Below are 18,937 nucleotides of genomic sequence, written 5' to 3' on the forward strand. Positions count from 1 at the left end.
GCAAATGTATCACTGGCCTTGTATGGAAGGTGAACATAAAAATCAATACAGTGAAATGATGACAACTCAATATAAATGTTCACCCCCTGTACTGGCCCGAACCCTCGTGCACATCACCAGGCATACGTTTTCCATCCATTGGGAAGGACCGTGCCTGGGACGGGGAAAGGAGACGTGTGTTCTTCTCTCTGTCAGGAGCACACTTCTCTGCCTCAAATGAGATAAAAGAAAAATGTCATTGTTCTTTGCTTCCAAACTGTGCCCATTGTGTCTTCCAAACAGCCCTTATTTAGATTGAACTCAAAAATGTGCCCCAAGGAAAGAGACTCTAATGAGTGGATAGGTATCTTATACTGTTTAATCCAGGATCCATGCTGATCTTCAAAAGAAACTCAAATTTTCCCTCACCCAGCCCTTTCTCTGCATCCGTTGAAAGAAAGTCTCCTTTGCCTCAAAGATGTGGAATTGTCCCCCAAGGGAAGGAATGAAGCGAATCCCAGACTAGGTTTCTGCCTTAATGAACCGGATGAAATGAGTTCTGAAGTTGACTTCCCTGTTGTTGGAACTCTTTCAGCAAATCCATGACATGGAAAAAGAAATGAGGAAGCTGAGGGTGGAGCTGAAAAGGAGCAGTACCGAGCAGAGCCTGATCTCTATGACGCTGCAGGAAAAGAGCAAGGTATGGCAGGGACAGGTCGGCCTGGGAACCACTCTGGGGCCAGCACTCCACCTGCATCATCTCTGTTCATCCTCACAATGACCCCATGCGGTCTATACTGGTATTAACCCCACTTTACAGTCGGGAAAACTGACACAGAGGTGAAGGAAGTTATCCAAGTTCACTTGCATAAAGTAGTTGTGGCAGAACTTGAATCCAGGTCTGCCTGACTCCAAAGCTCCTGTGAGTAACCACTACCCTAGACTGCCTTCAAATCTTAATTGTGAAATTATCTAAGAAAGAATTGATCCATTAAATCAAGTTTGCCAATGATGTTTTTCCAACTTAAATTCTCATATTGATTTTTTTTTGTCTTTTTGTTCCATCATTGAGAATGTTTTTAAAAATCTCAACATGTTTGTAATTTGTGTGTTTCTTCTTTTAATATGAACGATGTTTGCTTTATATGTTTTGAGGCTGTGTTACTAGGTGCATATAAATTTAGAATCCTAACACTTCCTGTAGAGCAAAACTTTAGATCATCATGAAATGTCCCTTTTCATCTCTAGTAGTGTTTCTCCCTTAACGTCTCCTTTGTCATTTAGCTTCCTCACTGGCTTTCTGTTGGTTAGAGTTTTCATACCATATCTTTTTCATATGTTCTCTGTCAATTTTTGTCTTAAGGTTTAGACATATGCCTTCAAATAGCGTATCATTTTTACAAAATCCAGTTTGACAATCTTTGACTTTTAGTCCATTTATATTATGTAATTACTCGTGTACTGGGGTTTAAATCTACCTTCTTGCTCAATACCAGTTGTACCATCTGTGCTATGTTCCTTTTTCTCTCCTTTCTTGCCTCCTTCTGAGTGGATGGTTTTCTCTTATTCCACTTTCCCCCTCTATTAGCTTGGAAATATTTCACTTTTTTACTATTCTTTTAGTAATAGTAAGACAATAGCATTCATCCTTGACTCACCAAAATCACACATTAATTAAGTTTTTCACTCTTCTACTATTCTCTTAGTAGTCATCCTGAAGACTACAATATGCATTCTTTTTTTTTTTTTTTTTTTTTTTTGCGGTACGTGGGCCTCTCACTGTTGTGGCCTCTCCCGTTGTGGAGCACAGGCTCCGGACGCACAGGCTCAGTGGCCATGGCCCACGGGCCCAGCCGTTCCGTGGCATGTGGGATCCTCCCAGACCGGAACACGAACCCATGTCCCCTGCATCGGCAGGCGGACTCTCAACCACTGCGCCACCAGGGAAGCCCTGCATTCTTAACTTACCAAGAGGCAATAGTAGTTGATAATTATGCCCTTCTCCTTGACAGTGCAATGAGTTTCAAACACCTTAACCTCACTTACCCCCTCCAGATTTATAAGCCATTGCTGTCATTTTCTAAACTCCTCTTGATAGTTAATACCCCCAAGACATTAGTAGTGTTTTGCTATAGTCAGTATCATATCCACACATTACCCTTACTGTTGCTTGTCTTTTCTGCATCTCTGATCACCCACCTGGGTTCATTTTTCTTGTGTCTGAAGAATACCCTTTAATGTTTTCCCTCATGGTGGCTCTGCTGATGACAAATTCTCAAATGTGCCTGTTTGTCTGTCTGGAGATGTATATTTAACCTCCATTCTTAAAACACATTTGACTGCGTATTGAATTCTACAATGGCAATTCTTTTCTTTCAGCACATTAGATACAGCATTAGATATGTCACTATTGTCTTGTGGCTCCTATTATTTCTATTTAGAAGTCATCTGTAAGCCTAACTGTTGTACCTTTGCATAATCTGTCTTTTTCTCCAGTTGCTTTTAAGATTGTCTTTTCCCTTGATTTCCAGCAGTTTTATTATGGTTTATCTAGGGGTGGATTCAGTTTTATTTACCTCGTTCAGAGTTCGTAGGGTCTTCTTGAATCCCTAGCTTGGTGTTTTGCCTTAGTTCAGGCACTTGGGCTCTGTACCACACAGGCAGTGGGGAGCTCCTAAGGCTTCTGAACAAGTGACTGATGCAATGACATTTGTGGACAGTAATCAGGGTGAAAATGATCGTTACAATTTCTCACGTACTAGGAGTTCCCTTGAACATTTCATCTCTTCATCTTCACAACAGCGCTGTGATCTAGAAATCATCCTCTCCATTTTACAGATGAGAAAGTCAAGGCTACTAGTTACTAGTAAAGTAACTAGCCCAATGGCACAGTCGGTTTTGTCTGACTCCAGGTTCGTCTGACTTCAGTGACGCTGGCGTAGCAAACAGCCACATGCTACTGTTTACACTGAAATTAATGAAAATTAACTAAAATTTTTAGTTCAGTTCCTCCGTCACACCAGCCCCATTTCGAGTGCTCGATCCCCAGATGTGGCTGGTGGCTGCCGTATTAGACAACACAGCCTCGCTCAGAGTACCTGTACCGCTGGAGAAATTTCTGTTGGACAGAGCTGCCTTACAGCTGGGTAACTCTCAGAGTACCGTTAAGATTGCACTGGAAGAATCTAAACTCGAGGCGAGGAGGCCAGTTGTCACAGTCCAGCTTGCATGTTAGAGGGACTGGAGGACAGGCGTGAGACCACCAAGTGTGAGGGAGGGAGCAGGGCGGCCGCTGAAGGTGACTCTGAGGCTTGGGGACGGGAACGGGGGCTGTTCATGCAGAACACAGACAGGGGCAGAGTCCAAGGCTGGACTTGGCTTTTGCAGCACATGAAAAAGGCTGCTGACATAGAAGTCAGAGCATGTTTAGACCTGGGAGAAAACTAAGGCCCAGAGAGCTTAGATGACTTTTCCAAGGTAACGGAGCTGGGTAGAGGCTCTTCCACTGGACCACACTACTCAGAAGAAAGCTCTTAAGGGCTTTTCTGGGTCTTTTATTACATCCCTGTGATCCCCCTCTTCAGATCCCTAAAAAAACAGCCTGTGAATTTGTTTCAGCACAAAAACTTTCCATTTATTTATGAGAGTTTGCCTCATTTCCTGTTAGTGCCAGGGCCCAGGGCTCAGCAGGTGCATCCAAGAATTGAGCAGCTGCAAGGCCTACACTGGCCAGCCAAGGGTAGCGTGGAGCACGCCCAAGCTTACCGTGCGTTGACTGTTACCCAAGCAAGGGGGGAAAAGTAGGCAAGCTTCTCCACTTTAAATACCTTCCTTGGCAGGCTGCAGTTCTTAATAGACATTGCTTTAGCAAGCCTCCAGAGAGGTTACCACCAGTGAGTGTGCTCAAAGTGGTAACGACAAACAGTTATGATAATAAACCCAATCATAACATTTCCAAGTACCCATCACGAGTTATTAGAACGAGACTGTACGGCGGACATTCCTGTCCACCTTTCCTAGGTTACAACAGTACTTAACACACTCACAGAGCCCTTAAGCACTATTCCAAACATTGAATCCCCACAATAACTCTATGCAGTGATACTAGTATCATCATCCCCATTTGACAGATGAGGACACTGAGTCACGGAGCAGTGAAATAACTTTCCGAGTGTCGTACGGCTTGTTTGGGACCGAGCTGGGATGGGAGTGTGCGGTAGAACATAGTTGAGTCCCGGGTGCAGAGCTCGGCCCTTTCCCGTAGGGGGCAACTCCCTGTGAGTTTGCCTCCACCCTGTGCATGCCTGTGACCCCTGCTGCTGGGCTGCAGCTGTCCCTACCCCTCAGGGACTCCCCCACTGCCATTAGCAGCCCCCCCAGAAGAGTTTCCCCAGAGGGCATGATGATCACATTAGCAGCAAGCCCACGCTTTCATCATCCTTTCAGGTGGAAGAGAAGCTTCGGCAGGATTCCAGAAGGAAATTGCTTCAGCTGCAAGAAATGAGGAACAGAGAAAACCTCATTAAAGCCAATTTGGAAAGGGCAGTAGGTCAGGTAGGCGTGCTGCAGAGCCCCTTCACGGGCCCGTGCTCTCCACGGAATCCCGCACCCAAGCGGCCGGCAGGGATGAATGAGGAGGAAGACGGCCTGGCTTAGTTCACCCGCTTATCTCAGGGGCAGGGCTTTGTGCGGCTTCGGCGTCCCCGTGGATTTCACTAAAGAGGCTTTTCCTTCTGGGAAGCTGCCCACTCCAGTGTTTGCTGCTGCCTGAGACCCTGACCAAGCAGCCAGTCCCAGCTCAAGGCCCACCCCAGGGAACCAGCTGTGCGGTTCCCTCTTGGGAAGGGTTTGAGCTCTTGACCCCGGTGGTGTTTCTAGCACTTTCTCCTTCACATTTTTTGTCCTGACATTTACAGCGATCTTTCTTCCTCTGGGACCCCAAACAGATGCTACAGTCAGTGTCCCCAGGGAAATGCCACATTTCTGTTTGTTGGTTTGTTTGTTTGTTTGTTTTGTTTGGCTGAACCGCGTGGCCTGCAGGATTTTAGTTCCCCAACCAGGGATGGAACCCGTGCCCCCTGCAGTGGCTGCGTGGAATCTTAACCACTGGAGCGCCAGGGAAGTCCTGCCACTTTTCTTAATAAAGTAAAACCCAGAATACCACAGCTTATGCCAGGTGGAGGTGGGCAGGGTGGGGAGAGGGCCATTTCCCAGGGCTCTGACCCACGATGGCCCAGTGGCCCTTCCTCTGACACGTGGCACAGACATGAGGGCCAGAACATGCAAACGAGCCTTCACCAAAGGCTAAGGGAGAGCAAAGGAGAACCCAAGACGGGGCACTGGCCCTCCAGAACACAGCCCACCGAGGGCAGCCCATCTTGGACCCCCTCCACGAGGCATCCTCTCCTGGCAGCCACGGCTCCAGGAGGACCAAGAACGTTTTGCATGTATGTGTTTGTGCTTTTCTTTTTCTGGGAGAGTGAGTCCACCTCGTCACTCATTGGGTGCTCAGAAGGATCTGTAAACCACCAAAAAAGGTTAAGAACCACAATCCTCAAAGGAGCCCTCCGTCCCACCCAGCCCAGTTCCCAAAGCCCTTGCGTTTGGTAGCATCCAAGCCTGAACCATCAGTGTGACCGGAATTTGTCCCACGCGCTAAACTTCAGAGGCACCCACAAGTTAAAGGACGATGCTGACCCTCAGGTAGGTTTTAAAGCCTCTTCAACCAACTTCCACACCATCACCCCCGGTGTCCTTTCTCCTGCAGGGTGCCGACCCCTTAGCAAGGCAGAGAGCCCGCCAGCCTGGGCTTCCCTCCGTGCACCTGGGCTACCCCTCACCTTGCTGGCACTCTGCACTCACGGCGCACACCCGCCTTGAGGGCATGATCTGCGCCACTTGCCGAGCGCCTGGTCATGGCTCTGGTCAGGGGTCATCCAGGAAGACCCTCAAAGACACTGAGATTCCTCCAGGTCTAGACTCGAGAGAGAAAGGACGAACGAGGCTTCTCTGCGCTGCCTGGGCCTTCCTGCTTCACCCCCTTGTCTCCACAGCCCACTCCCGACCTAAAGTCCTGCCCTTCCCCAGGCCAGTGACCACAGGACTCAGCCCATCGTCCAGCAGGACCTGTCCCTTCCCACCCCCACCCCCCACCAAGCAGTCCTGTAGGGCGCCTCTGGTGATAACGCGGGCCATTGCCCACAGGGCCCTCTCTACATAACCTCTTCCTCAGGCGAGCTAGGACCCTCCCTTGGCCATGAAACCAGCAGACGACCCAGAGTCCCTCCAATCACCCGGCTGGCTTCTGGCAGGATGACTGCAGAGGTGTCCTTAGGAGAGTCACAATTCCTCTACTTGGCTTCCCAGAGCTCCCTGGTGTGCAGCAGACTCCTGTGTCTTAGGACCTGTTGACGTTCTCATTGATTCCGTGGCCCTTGTGGTCCTTCAGGGCTCTGTTTTAGAGCCTTTCATGACCACATTTTGCCAGTGAGCCAAAAACCCAGGCCAAGGGCCATCACGTTGGGAAATTTCCAGAGAATCATGGGCTTCTTTGCCGTTCAAGTCTCATGAGCCTGGGGCATCTTGAACTCGTCATTCTAGAAGCCCTGATTTAATTTAACTGCATTGTTTCATCATCCATAATATGAAGACACCAGCATCAGGGAGGCACTCAGTAAAAACTGGCTGAACTGAAGGAGAGGACTTTGAACATCTGACTTGACAGGTGTTTCTGTTCTAAGCATTCGATGAACGTTTATTGAGTGCCTGCTGTGTGCCAGGCACTGCACCAGGCTCCGGGGACCTGGAGAGGAATACAGGAGACGTCGTCTTCAGGACACAAGGTCTAAGGCACAAAACGGCAGCAGGCAGCTCCACCTTCTCTCCCCAGGAGCCCTTGCTGATGACACGAGTTACCCGGGCTGGCAGCCTCAATGTTTATCTCACAGCCTGGTGCCAACGTAGCAATTACGGAAGAGCACTCCTGGCCCTGGACTTCCCACTGGATAATTGGCAGCAAGTGGCTCTTCCGAGAGCCCGAGACGTGTGTGTGCTGACCGTGTGCGTCGGCTAGGTTAAGCGGGCACACCTGAAAAGTCATTAAAACCTGCTGTCCCCCTCTCTTGTGTGGGCACTGCCCCTTCCGGTGAGAGGTGAAGGTGTTAATTACCCATAATGACCACTAAAGGCGTGCAGAGCCTTCTCACCGATTTCTCCCAGACCCAGCGATGGAGGTGCCTCCCCTAGCCTTGCAGCTGCAGCTGCGCCACTCACCTCATCCCCTTCCCTTTCTTTGTGCTGCAGCTGGAGCTTTTCAGAGGTCAGGTCCTCAAGGCCACTTGCGGACGCGTGAAACCATTCCAGGACAAACCTGTCTCCAATCAGACGGCTCGTCTCTCTTCCCCACTTTCTCCTTCAGGGACCCGGGGCTCCAGACACTGGGAGCATATGTTCCTGTTTTTTGTTGGTGGCACATATTTTTCACACTGTTGCTACACCATGAAATTTGTTTTGATTTTCTGGGATTTCCTGGCTTTTAAAGTAAAAGCCAGTTAAACTCCCTTGCAGTGTTTCTGTGAAAATCAAATTAAACCACCCAGGACTGTGTCTGGTCGGCAGACCCGCACGGTGAACCTCCGTTAGCCCCGCGAGGAAAGGGGCGGCCTCAGCATGGACGGTGCGTCCTCGCTCGCTCGTTCCTCCTGAAGTGGCAGATGGCAGTGAGGGTGGGCCTCTGGCTGTAACGATGCCTTATTATCCTTCCGTTTATCCTCTCCAATCCTGGGTGTCAGCGCGCGGGTCACAAGATCACACCACGGGCTTCTCTCGGACGACCTCCTTTTTAGGAGCCCACAGCATCAGGCTCAGCGTGATGAATCCCTCCCAGAATGCAGAAGAATCTAGAACACACTTGTGGCCACATGACAGGCCTTTGGCTCTTAAAAAACCATCTCTGATCCTGGGAAACATGCCCCGGTGACAGAGCCAATATCCACCCTCCAGAGCCATCCCCAAAACACGCCAGGACCTCCCTCCTCTGAGCTTAAGCTGAAGCCCTCCAGGTCCCCTCCCCCCAGAGCCACCCTGCATTTTAATTAATTAATTTATTTATTTTTGCTGGGTTGGGTCTTCGTTTCTGTGCGAGGGCTTTCTCCAGTTGCGGCGAGCAGGGGCCACCCTTCATCGCGGTGCGCGGGCCTCACTATCGCGGCCTCTCTTGTTGCGGAGCACAGGCTCCAGACGCGCAGGCTCAGTAGTTGTGGCTCACAGGCCCAGTTGCTCCGCGGCATGTGGGATCTTCCCCGACCAGGGCTTGAACCCGCATCCCCTGCATCGGCAGGCAGACTCCCAACCACCGCGCCACCAGGGAAGCCCCACCCTGCATTTTAAATCTTTTTTTTTTTCTTTTTCTCACCAGTTACTAGAGAAGAGCAGCAGGGTCACAGAGGACAATATCAACGTTTGGCAGAAAAAGCAGACCCTGCAGAAGGAGACCCAGCTCAGCAGCTGCAAAGAGGAGGAAATCACCCAGAACATCAAGAAGCTGAAGACATCCTTAGACCGTTGCCAGGTGCCCCCTTCTCCATTCCTCAAATGTCCCCTGTGTCTCATTTTTGTGCTCCTTGTTCAGGAAATTGTCCAGCTCTGCTTTTAGTCCACCTTTTCTCTTGTTGGAGAAATCTGTTTGAGATCAGAAAACAAAGGACCTCCAGAAATGCCTCCCAGGTGAACTTGGTGTGGCCAAGGAGAAGCTGCCCGACACACTCCAAGTACTGCCTTTGGGAGGCCCCAGACCCCGGGGGAAAAAAAAACAGCCCCGTGTTATTTCCAGAGAAACCAAAGAAACATTCTGCTCTTTATTTGCAGTTTTCTTTTCTGTCCCAGCAGTGGAAGGCTGCTCTTACCCTTATTGGACCAGAGGGTCTGGCAGAGCCCCCACTTCATGGCTCCCATGCAGGGATCCAGCTTATCACATCAGGCAGCTGCTTCTGCTTTCTCTGGAAATATGCAGCTGCTATCTGGGGAGTCTGGGCAAATGTTGGCTTGTCAGCACTCTTTCAAATCAGGAAACCGCACTTTATGACCAGCTTGTGTGTTGATCTCAGCAGGAATTCTGTAACCAAATTTGCTTCCCCTTTCAGCCAAATCGTCCTTGGCAATTTGGCTTTGGAATTGCCTATACCTAAACAAAGGGTCTCTTTGACCATCCAGAGTCCCAATTAGAGTGCACGTGAAATAAAAGCTGCCTCCTTCCTTCCGCCCCCCAAAAAAGGGAAGTAGAACTGGGCCGTCACAGGGCGGCCAACATACGGCCCTGCCTGCTTCACGGGCCCGTCAAGAACACTGCTCTGTGCGGGTCACAGCCATCAGGTGGTATTTCTGGCGATGGTGCCCGGGCTCCTCACGACCTCATCTCTTTCCAGGCATGCATGACAATGTCTTGCTGTAGCAATGACCTGAAGAAGGAGGTCGACCTCCTGCAGCACCTGCAGGTCAGCCCACCTGTCTCAGGGCTCCAGAAGGTGGCGCTGGACATCTTGCGCCTGTCACTGTCCTGGCTGGAGGAAACGGAGCATCTCCTCCACGAGGTGGGGATCCAGTTCTCCAGCTCCAACAAAGGTGATTGAAACTCTTTTCTCACATAGTTACATGACTGAAATATTGCGTTGAATCTGATCACGATGGGACATCTGTTGAGGGAGGCTTCTTAGGTATGTGGCCAAGTGTTCCCTTCTCCAGACTTCACTTTGCTTCACCACTTGAGAAGCAGTGTTCCTGGAAAAAAGTACACAAGTGCGACGTGATTACTGGAGAAAAAGGAGACGTTACAGAGTCAACAGGAAAAATCGCAATTATGCTCAATCTTCTCTCTCAGAAGTAACCCTATATATACATAGAGAGAGCAGAGACGTTTTTCAGAGCAGTTTTATGTTCATGGCGAAATTGAGAGGATGATACAGAGATTTCCCAGGTACCCCCTGTCCCCACTCATACACAGCCTCCCCCATTTATCAGCATCAGCACCAGAGAGGTACAGTTGTCAGGACTGATGAACCTACATTGACACATCCTAATCACCCAAAGTCCATGGTTTATATTAGGGTTCACTCTTTTTCATTTTAATTTTATTGGAGTGTAGTTGATTTACAGTGCTGTGTAGGGGTCACTCTTGCTGTTGTACATCCTATGGGTTTGGGCTTGGACAAATGTGTGATGACATGTATCCACCATTATAATATCATACAGAATCGTTTCACTGCCCTGGCCTTTCTCGCCTTCTGAGATGGCCCACGCTCTGTCTGTGGAGTGTGTTTCTCTCTAAATAAGTCCACGTCTTACCTATCACTTTGTCTCTCACTGAATTCTTTCTGCGATAAGACATCAACAACCTGAGCTTCATTAAGTCCTGAGACCAGCAGGTCCACCAATAATGAGGCCCACCCCGGGGAGGACCCAGAGGCCCTGTAAATCACGATGCTCCACCGGGAAGATGGTCCAGTCCTGAAGGTGCCTTGGATCCCAAATCTACTGCCCTAAGCAGAAGCCAGGGAGCATGGTGGGGGATGTGGTTCAGATCAGGCCATCTCTGAGCAGATTGGTGGATTCTGTGCACAAAGCCCTGGTATTAGGTCAACTCGATTTATGAGTTTCACTTCTCAGGTCACTCTGTAACTACACAGTAACAGAAAGGACAGAGAATTCATTAAAAGCCACCTGTGGAGTCCATAGAGGGGAAGTGGGGTGGGTGAAGTTACAGATCAGGGACGTGGTAATAAAGCAAAATGATGATAACCCATAAACCCAAATATCTAGAAACTGATATTCTAGAAATTGAGGAAAGTAAAGCTACAAGTTTAACAAAATAAAAAGAAGCAAAGGAGAAGCCAACTTCAAAGCCAGCCTATGCAATTCCTCGAGGGCAGCGCACATTTGTCTGATTGAAGCCTGGCCCTGCTGTTCTTCAGTGCCCTCCTATTAGTGCCTTAAGTAATCAACATCTCCAGTAATCCCTCTGCAGTGTTCAGGAATTCAACTCGTCATGGGGAAACCTGTGGTTTGAGGACTTATGTTTTTAAGAAACCTTCTTTTCTTTTCAAAACTGGACATTTTTATTTCAAATAAAAGAACCTATCCCCCCCCCAAAAAAAAAGAATAGTTTCACTGCCCTGAAAATCCTCTGTGCTCCCTCCCAGCCCCCGCGCAGCCCCTGGCAACCACAGATCTTTTTACCATCGCCCTAGTTTTTGCCTTTTCCAGGATATCATGTAGTTGGAATCATACAACTTTTCAGATTAGTTTCTTTTATTTAGTAATATGCATTTTCGTTTCCTCCAAGTCTTTGCATGGCTTGATAGCTCTTTTTTTCTTTTTAAGTGCCCAATAATATTCCATTTTCCATTCACCTACTGAAGGACATCCTGGTGGCTTCCAACTTTTGGCAGTTATGAATAAAGCTGCCATAAACGTCCACGTGCAGAGTTTTGTGTGGACATGTTTTCAACTCCTTTGAGTAAATACCAAGGGCGCGGTTGCTGAATCGTGTGGTTAGAGTACATTTAGGTGTTTTTTTTAATTTTAATTTATTTTATTTTATTTATTTTTGGCTGCGTTGGGTCTTCATTGCTGCGCACGGGCTTTCTCTAGTTGCCGCAAGCGGGGGCTACTCTTCCTTGTGGTGCACGGGCTTCTCATTGCAGTGGCTTCTCTTGTTGCGTTGCATGGTCTCTAGGTGCGCAGGCTTCAGTAGTTTGGCACGCAGGCTCAGTAGTTGGGGCTCACAGGCTCTAGAGCACAGGCTCAGTAGTTGTGGCACACAGGCTTAGTTGCTCTGCGGCATGCGGGATCTTCCCAGACCAGGGCTTGAACCTGTGTCCCTTGCATTGGCAGGCGGATTCTTAACCACTACGCCACCAGGGAAGTCCGTAGAGTACGTTTAGTTTTTAAGAAAACCACAAAACTCTTTTCCAAAGTGGCTGTTTTGCGTTCCCGCCAACAATGAATGAGAGTTCCTGTTGCTTCACATCCTCGCTAGCGTTTGGTATCGTCACTACTATCATATTTTGTGTGGAACTTCCAGGGCATTTTCCCATGGAAAGAGCTGTGTGATTCTAGGCAAGTTACTTCCCCTCTCTGTGCCTGTTTCTTTACCTGTAAAATGGGGATAATAGGGAATACTCACCCCGTAGGATTTTTGTGAGGATTAAAATGCATTGATATATGTAAAGTATTCAGAATAGTACCTGGCATAAAATAGGCACTACCTATCCACGTGTATTGATTTTTTAACTTTACAAAAGAATAATGTCATATTATACCCAATTTCCTTTAGTTTCATTCCTAACAGTACATCTGGAGCATCCTTCAATGTCAATATACACAGATCTACATCATCGCTGTCACTGATGGCAAGGAACCCCATTCTGAAGGATATACCGTAATTTATTTAGCCAGTCCTCTATCATGGGCATTTAAGTTGCTTCCAGTTTTTCACACTTAATAGATGAGGCTGACATAAATATTATTCACACATACCTGTTCATCTTATCTTTATCATCCTAGATGTGGAAGGATATGAACCACTTTCATTCAACAAAGATTTATCGCAGGCCTCCTAGATACCAGGCACAGTGCAGGATGGAAATATAATGGGGTCAGAAACAGGTAGAATCCAGGTTATGGGGTATATGGATGTTGGCTGTAAAATTCCTCCCTGTTCGCTGTACATTTGAAATCTTTCATTATAAAATATTGGGGAACTAACAGGCACTCTCCCTGCGCTTGTAGATCTTAGGGTCTCAGGGAGGAATAGGGTGGGGCCTTAACTGAAAAATCACTCACATGTAAAACTTTAATCATGACAGTTGCTTTGAAGAAGTGCAGGGCTCTGACCTGGTCAGGGACGGCAGGGCAACTGCAGGGTGCATAGGAGTTATTTGCCAAAGAGGGGAGGGGAGGGCATTCTGGGTGGAGGGAGCAGCGTGGTGGGATCGAAGGAAGCATGGAGAACTCAAGGGGCTTAAAGAAATGGAGGCGGAGGGCAGGGACTGGTGAAGGAGGTCCACAGGGGCTGTATCATGGTGTGGCCAGGGGCTTGCAGAGCGCTGGTAAGAAGCTCTGCTTTAACCTGAGAGCAGAGAGAAGCCCACGAAAGGTTTTAAGGAAGAAACTGATGGAACAGGCTTGCATTTGGAGACAGTCATCTTGGCCACGAGTGGAAAATGTACAGGAAGGTGGCCAGCACAGAACCCCGGGAGAGCAGTTAGGAGGCTGTCACAAGACACGATGGTGGCCCTCACTGTGGCAATGGAGGGGACGGAGCAAGAGAGAAGATTCCAGGGGCATTTAAGAGATGAATCAACAGGCCTCAGTGATGGAGTTAGATATGGCTAGAAGGGAAGTGATGGAGAGAAAGGGGGCTACAGGTCTCCAGGTTTCTGGCTTGTGTTAAAAGTACAGATGTGGTTCCTTCACTAAAATCCAGAGTAAGGAATGCCACAGGAGGACCAGGTTTGAGAGGGAAGATGAGTGTGAGGTGCCTGTAGACATCCAAAGTGAGGTGCCAAGGACGCAGCTGTCACCCTGGTTATCCAACCATATCAGTGATGTGGCCCCGGAACCCAGAAGAACATGTGCCACATAGCGGGTGCTTAGTCAGATGGGATGGATGGACGGGTGGATGGATGGATGGTGATTAAAGCCATACGTGTGAATGGTATCACTAGGAAGAAAGTATTGAATGAGAAGGGAGAGCCCAGGGCCACACCTGGGAAACTCCAACATTTATCGTTGATCCTTCTTGCCAAAGTGCTCTCCAGGGAGGCTGCACAAACTTGACATTCTTGCAATAATGAATGAGAATAGAGGAGTGATTTTCAACTCCGGTGATTAAACAACCCCAGCCAGGATATGTCTAAGGTAATCCAGAAGGTGGTGCGAATTTCTTTTAAATGTGTTTAAAAAGAAAGGCAAGGCTTCCCTGGTGGCACAGTGGTTGGGAGTCTGCCTGCTAATGCAGGGGACACGGGTTTGAGCCCTGGTCTGGGAGGATCCCACATGCCGCGGAGCAGCTAGGCCCGTAAGCCACAACTACTGAGCCTGCGCGTCTGGAGCCTGTGCTCAGCAACGAGAGGCCGCGATAGTGAGAGGCCCGCGCACCGCGATGAAGAGTGGCCCCTGCTTGCTGCAACTAGATGAAGCCCTCTCACAGAAATGAAGACCCAAGACAGCCAAAAAAATAAATAAATAAACAAATGTGGGGTTTAAGAAAAAAAAGAGAGGCAAAATCAAGATTAACTTTTCTGTAAGTGCCTGCCCCTCACACAGAGCATAGAGAAGAGGGGCGTTGCATTTCTCCTGGCAACCCAGACCCTCCCCAACCACTGTATTACTGTTGTTGTAATCATGGCAGAGTCTGAGTGTGCGTGAAACCAAGAGAGATGTGGCCCACAGTTCTAGCTGTTCTTCAAAATCAGAACTAAAACAAGGAAAGGTCATGATCTCTATCCTAGTAATAGCGGGGCCAAGCAATGTGTGCACTGTCCCCTCCCCAGGCTTTAGGAGTCACTGAAGCCTCTGTCTCTAAATCTAGTCTTACATTACCGTAAAGAAACATGGGTTGCAAAATTAAGCCATCAGGGGCTTCCCTGGTGGCGCAGTGGTTGAGAGTCCGCCTGCTGATGCAGGGGACACGGGTTCGTGCCCCGGTCCGGGAAGATCCCACATGCCGCGGAGCGGCTGGGCCCGTGAGCCATGGCTGCTGAGCCTGCGCGTCCGGAGCCTGTGCTCCACAACAGGAGAGGCCACAACAGTGAGAGGCCCACGTACCGCTAAAAAAAAAAGAAGAAGCTGGCTCAAAAACTTTTTGTGTGTTAGACCACCATGATAAGTGATTCAAGGTACTTCCCATTACTGAGGCCAGCAGGGGATCCCCCAGTCACTCATCACCATACACAAGCAGTCCTAAGAGCCTTGTGTGTTCACAGTTCCTAAGAGGAGGGTAGGAACCATGGTTTGTTTAATTCCTCCTCGGTACTTGTCACTGTGTTAGTTGTTTTACATGTACTGTGTACTTTCATCTTCCAACAGCCCAATGAGCCAGGTACTATTGTCGTCTTTATTTTGCAAGTAAGGAAACTGAGTATCAATAACATTAAGGAACTTGCTCAAAGTCACACAGCGGGTACATGGTAGGGTCAGGACTCAAACTGAGGTCGTTGTGACCCTAGCACTTGTGCTTTTTCTGTGACCCCACATGCCCTCTGAAGATCCAGAGGGGTACCAGGTACATGCCCAGTTCCTAGAGGACAGGTTCTGTCGTTAACTTGAACAGAGACAAACCTGAGAGTTTCATTCCCTGGAGTGAAGGGTGTCTGATGCGCACCGCGGGCCTCGCCCCAGCAAAGCCCCATTTGCATTAGAGCGAATAATTCTGAGTTCAGGCTTTGGAGACCAGCTGCTAAGGTGTGACTCTCAAGTGTGCGCTTACTCATTGTGTGAGCAAGTCTCGACTTCTGTGTGCCTCTGTTTACTTGGTTATAAAATGGGGTTAAGATCTCACCAGGTAGTTGTGAGGATTAAACGACTTGGTACCCAAATCATGGGGTCACACATAAGCCTTAGTAAATGGTAGCTGCCATCCGCATCAGCCTTGAATACTTGTTGATTGAATGTGAACTAAATGTGGATGGCAAGCAGATGGGTATGCGCACAGGCAGGGCAGCTTGATTTACTCACGCCGAGGTGCCTTTACCTGTGACCCCTGCCGCATCTCTATTTGACAGCTAGTCAGATTTTCTTAGCCGTGAGCACTCAGTTCTCTTCCCAGGCCTTCTTCCTCAGCTCTTGACAATGGGCTGCATTTCCTAGCTGCCGAGTGGTAAAGCTGGGACTCCATCCAGGTCCCTGTGACCTCAAAGCCCCTGCTCTGAACCACCATACTACCTGCCTTTTAAAATATTGTCCTAAGGGATAAAACACACGTAACGAGCTAGGTCTGTAAAATCCTGGAATAAATCCCTCAGGGAAATCCAGGTTGAGTAACTATTGTTGGATCATGTCATGAGCAGCCCAGGAGATTGGGGTCACTACTAAAGATCTGATTGGTTAAGATATCACCTAACACCTGTCAGAATGGCCGTCACCAAAAAGAACACAAATAACAAGTGTTGGCGAGGATATGGAGAAAAGGGAACCCTTGTACACTGTTGGTGGAAATGTAAATTGGTGTGGCCACTACGGAAAACAGTTTGAAGGTTTCTCAAAACACTAAAAATAGAACTATCATATGATCCAGCAATTCCACTCCTGGGTATTTATTCCCCTAAAATGAAAACCACTAATTCAAAAAGATACATGCACCCCAATGTTCATAGCAGCATTATATACGATAGCCAAGACATAAAAGCAACCTAAGTGCCCATCAACAGATGAGTGGATAAAGAAGATGCAGTAGGGAATTCCCTGGCGGTCCAGTGGATAGGAGTTGACGCTTTCACTGCTACGGCCCAGGTTCAGTCCCTGGTTGGAGAACTAAGATCCCACAAGCTGCATGGTGTGGCCACCCCCCAAAAATAGATGTGATATATCAATATCTATATCTATATCTATATCTATATATGCAGTGGAATACTACACAGCCATAAAAAAGAATGCAATTTTGCCATTTGCAGCAACATGGATGGACTTGGAGGGTACTATGCTTAGTGAAATAAGTCAGACAGGGAAAGACAAATACTGTATGATATGACTTTTATGTGGAATCTAAAAAATAAAACTACTGAATATAAGAAAAAAAGAAATAGACTCACAGATATAGAAAACAAACTAGTGGTTACCAGTGGGGAGCGGGAAAGGGGGAGGGACAAGTTAGAGGTAGGGAAATAAGAGGAACAAACTACCGTGCTTACTTCAGCAGCACATATACTAAAATTGGAACAATACAGAGAAGATTAACATGGCCCCTGTGCAAGGATGACACGGAAATTCATGAAGCGTTCCATCCTTTTGTGACCAGAATGGGAAGGAAATTCAAAAAAGAGGGGATATATGAATACATAGAGCTGATTCACATTGCTGTACAGTTGAAACTAACACAACATCGTAAAGCAGCTATACTCCAATTTTAAAAAAAGAGGTACAAACTACTATGTATAAAATAAATAAGCTACAATGATATATTTTACAGCACAGGGAATATAGCCAATATATTTTTTTTAATTTCACTTTTTCCTAATTTTTTTTCTTTTTTTTTAAACCCCACATTTGTTTATTTATTTATTTTTTTGGCTGTCTTGGGTCTTCGTTTCTGTGCGAGGGCTTTCTCTATTTGTGGCAAGCGGGGGCCACTCCTCATTGTGGTGCGCTGGCCTCTCACTATCGCGGCCTCTCTCGTTGTGGAGCACAGGCTCCAGACGCGCAGGCTCAGTAGTTGTGGCTCACAGGCCTAGTCGCTCCGCGGCATTTGGGATCCTCCCAGACCAGGGCCCGAACCCATGTCCCCTGCATTAGCAGGCAGACTCTCAACCACTGCGCCACCAGGGAAGCCCATAGCCAATATTTTATAATAACTATAAATGGAATATAACCTCTAAAAATTGTGAATCACTATGTTGTACACCTGAAACATACAATATTTTACATTGACTATATGTCAATTAAAAAATTAAAAAGCTGTGACCTAAAAAAAAAAAAACTGATTGGTGAAGGATTACTGTGTGGTCCCACTGGAAGACAGGAAACATGTAAGGAGGACCTTAAAAGTCAGCTCCCCTCTCCTCCTGCCTGGTTTCTCAGCTTCTTTTGATAAGGGAAAGAAAGGACTTTTTACATTGATCTTTGCAAGCTCAGTTGATTGTGTCTATGTCTGCAAGATTTTGTTGCAAATAAAAGGATTCCCTGCATACATAGAAAATCGCTCTTTCTCAGATATCCAAGATACGCAGTATTTTTATGTGAAAAAAAAGAAAGTTGTAATACAATATGCACAGTGTTCTCCCCTTTTTTTTCTTTTTTTTTTTTCAAATGCCAATATCCGACCACAGGAGAAATCTGGAGGAAAAGACATAAAAGTGTTGAGAGTATTATCCCAGCATGATGAGACTGCATGAGCCATGACTTTCACTCAGTCGTTCAACAACTATTTATTGCAGCCCTACTGTGTGCCGGCCACTGAGGATACAGCGGGGGGACACTTTCCACTTTATGGGTTTCTGCCCTGTTTGGATTTGTGTAACAGGCATGTGTAACTTTTGTATCCAGAACTATAATCAAGAATTGCTTCTTCTCCCAAAGAAGAAAATCCCTCTTTCCAACAGCCCAAGTCCGCATCACCCATCTCTGCCATCTCGGGATCCGCCCAGCGCCCCTCTCCTCACGCACCCTTCACATCAGCCAGCCCAGCCCTTCACTCTCCAGCCTCTAGTCTCTCTGAAAAGAGAATGAGAGACCTAGGTCTGAATTCTGATCCTACTGCTTACCAGCTCCATAGCTTAACCTTGCTGGGCGTCTGTGTCTCACCTATAAATGCAAACACATTTCCTTGCTGGGCTGTTTGTAATGATCAGAAAATATCACGTGTTAAACTTCTGGCATGGTGCCTGGCACACAGCAAGTGGTTAATACTGAATAGCTATTATTATAATATTATTATTCTCACTCTTCCAAGCTGGAAATTCTCAACAAGTGGCAATGTCAGAGGTCAAGGGCCCAGGCACGAGCCTATTCAGCTCCCCTCCTGTCTCTCTCCGCACCCACCTTTCCTCCTTTCCCTCCATCTTCCCTCACTACATTCTCTTTCCAAATGCAGCTCTTCCCTCCCTGAGTCTCCCCTTCTCTCTCCCTCCCAGACGACCTTGTGCACAAGCTCCTGAATCACGACCTCCTTCTTCAGCGTCTACAGCCTCCCACTCCATCTTTCTCCTTCATCATCAAACATGCACTTCAAGCTGGTGTATCTTCACTG

General features: G+C 47.7%; 1 protein-coding gene across 1 annotated transcript in view; it reads left to right on the plus strand.

The window, feature by feature from the left end:
* The window catches only part of LOC308610289 (forkhead-associated domain-containing protein 1-like), a gene marked incomplete at its 3' end in the record, with an annotated part of 101,926 nt that overhangs the window by 68,406 nt on the left and 14,583 nt on the right, over positions 1–18,937 (plus strand). Inside the window, exons 9-13 of the mRNA XM_081259480.1 lie at positions 575–679; positions 4,426–4,533; positions 7,282–7,365; positions 8,396–8,548; positions 9,402–9,597. Coding sequence (XP_081115606.1) covers positions 575–679; positions 4,426–4,533; positions 7,282–7,365; positions 8,396–8,548; positions 9,402–9,597 — 646 coding nt within the window. The remainder of the gene's footprint in view (positions 1–574; positions 680–4,425; positions 4,534–7,281; positions 7,366–8,395; positions 8,549–9,401; positions 9,598–18,937) is intronic.

This window comes from Mesoplodon bidens (genome assembly GCF_964165515.1).
Source record: "Mesoplodon bidens genome assembly, contig: HAP1_SCAFFOLD_349, whole genome shotgun sequence".
In the NCBI taxonomy this organism is placed as follows: Eukaryota; Metazoa; Chordata; class Mammalia; order Artiodactyla; family Ziphiidae; genus Mesoplodon; species Mesoplodon bidens.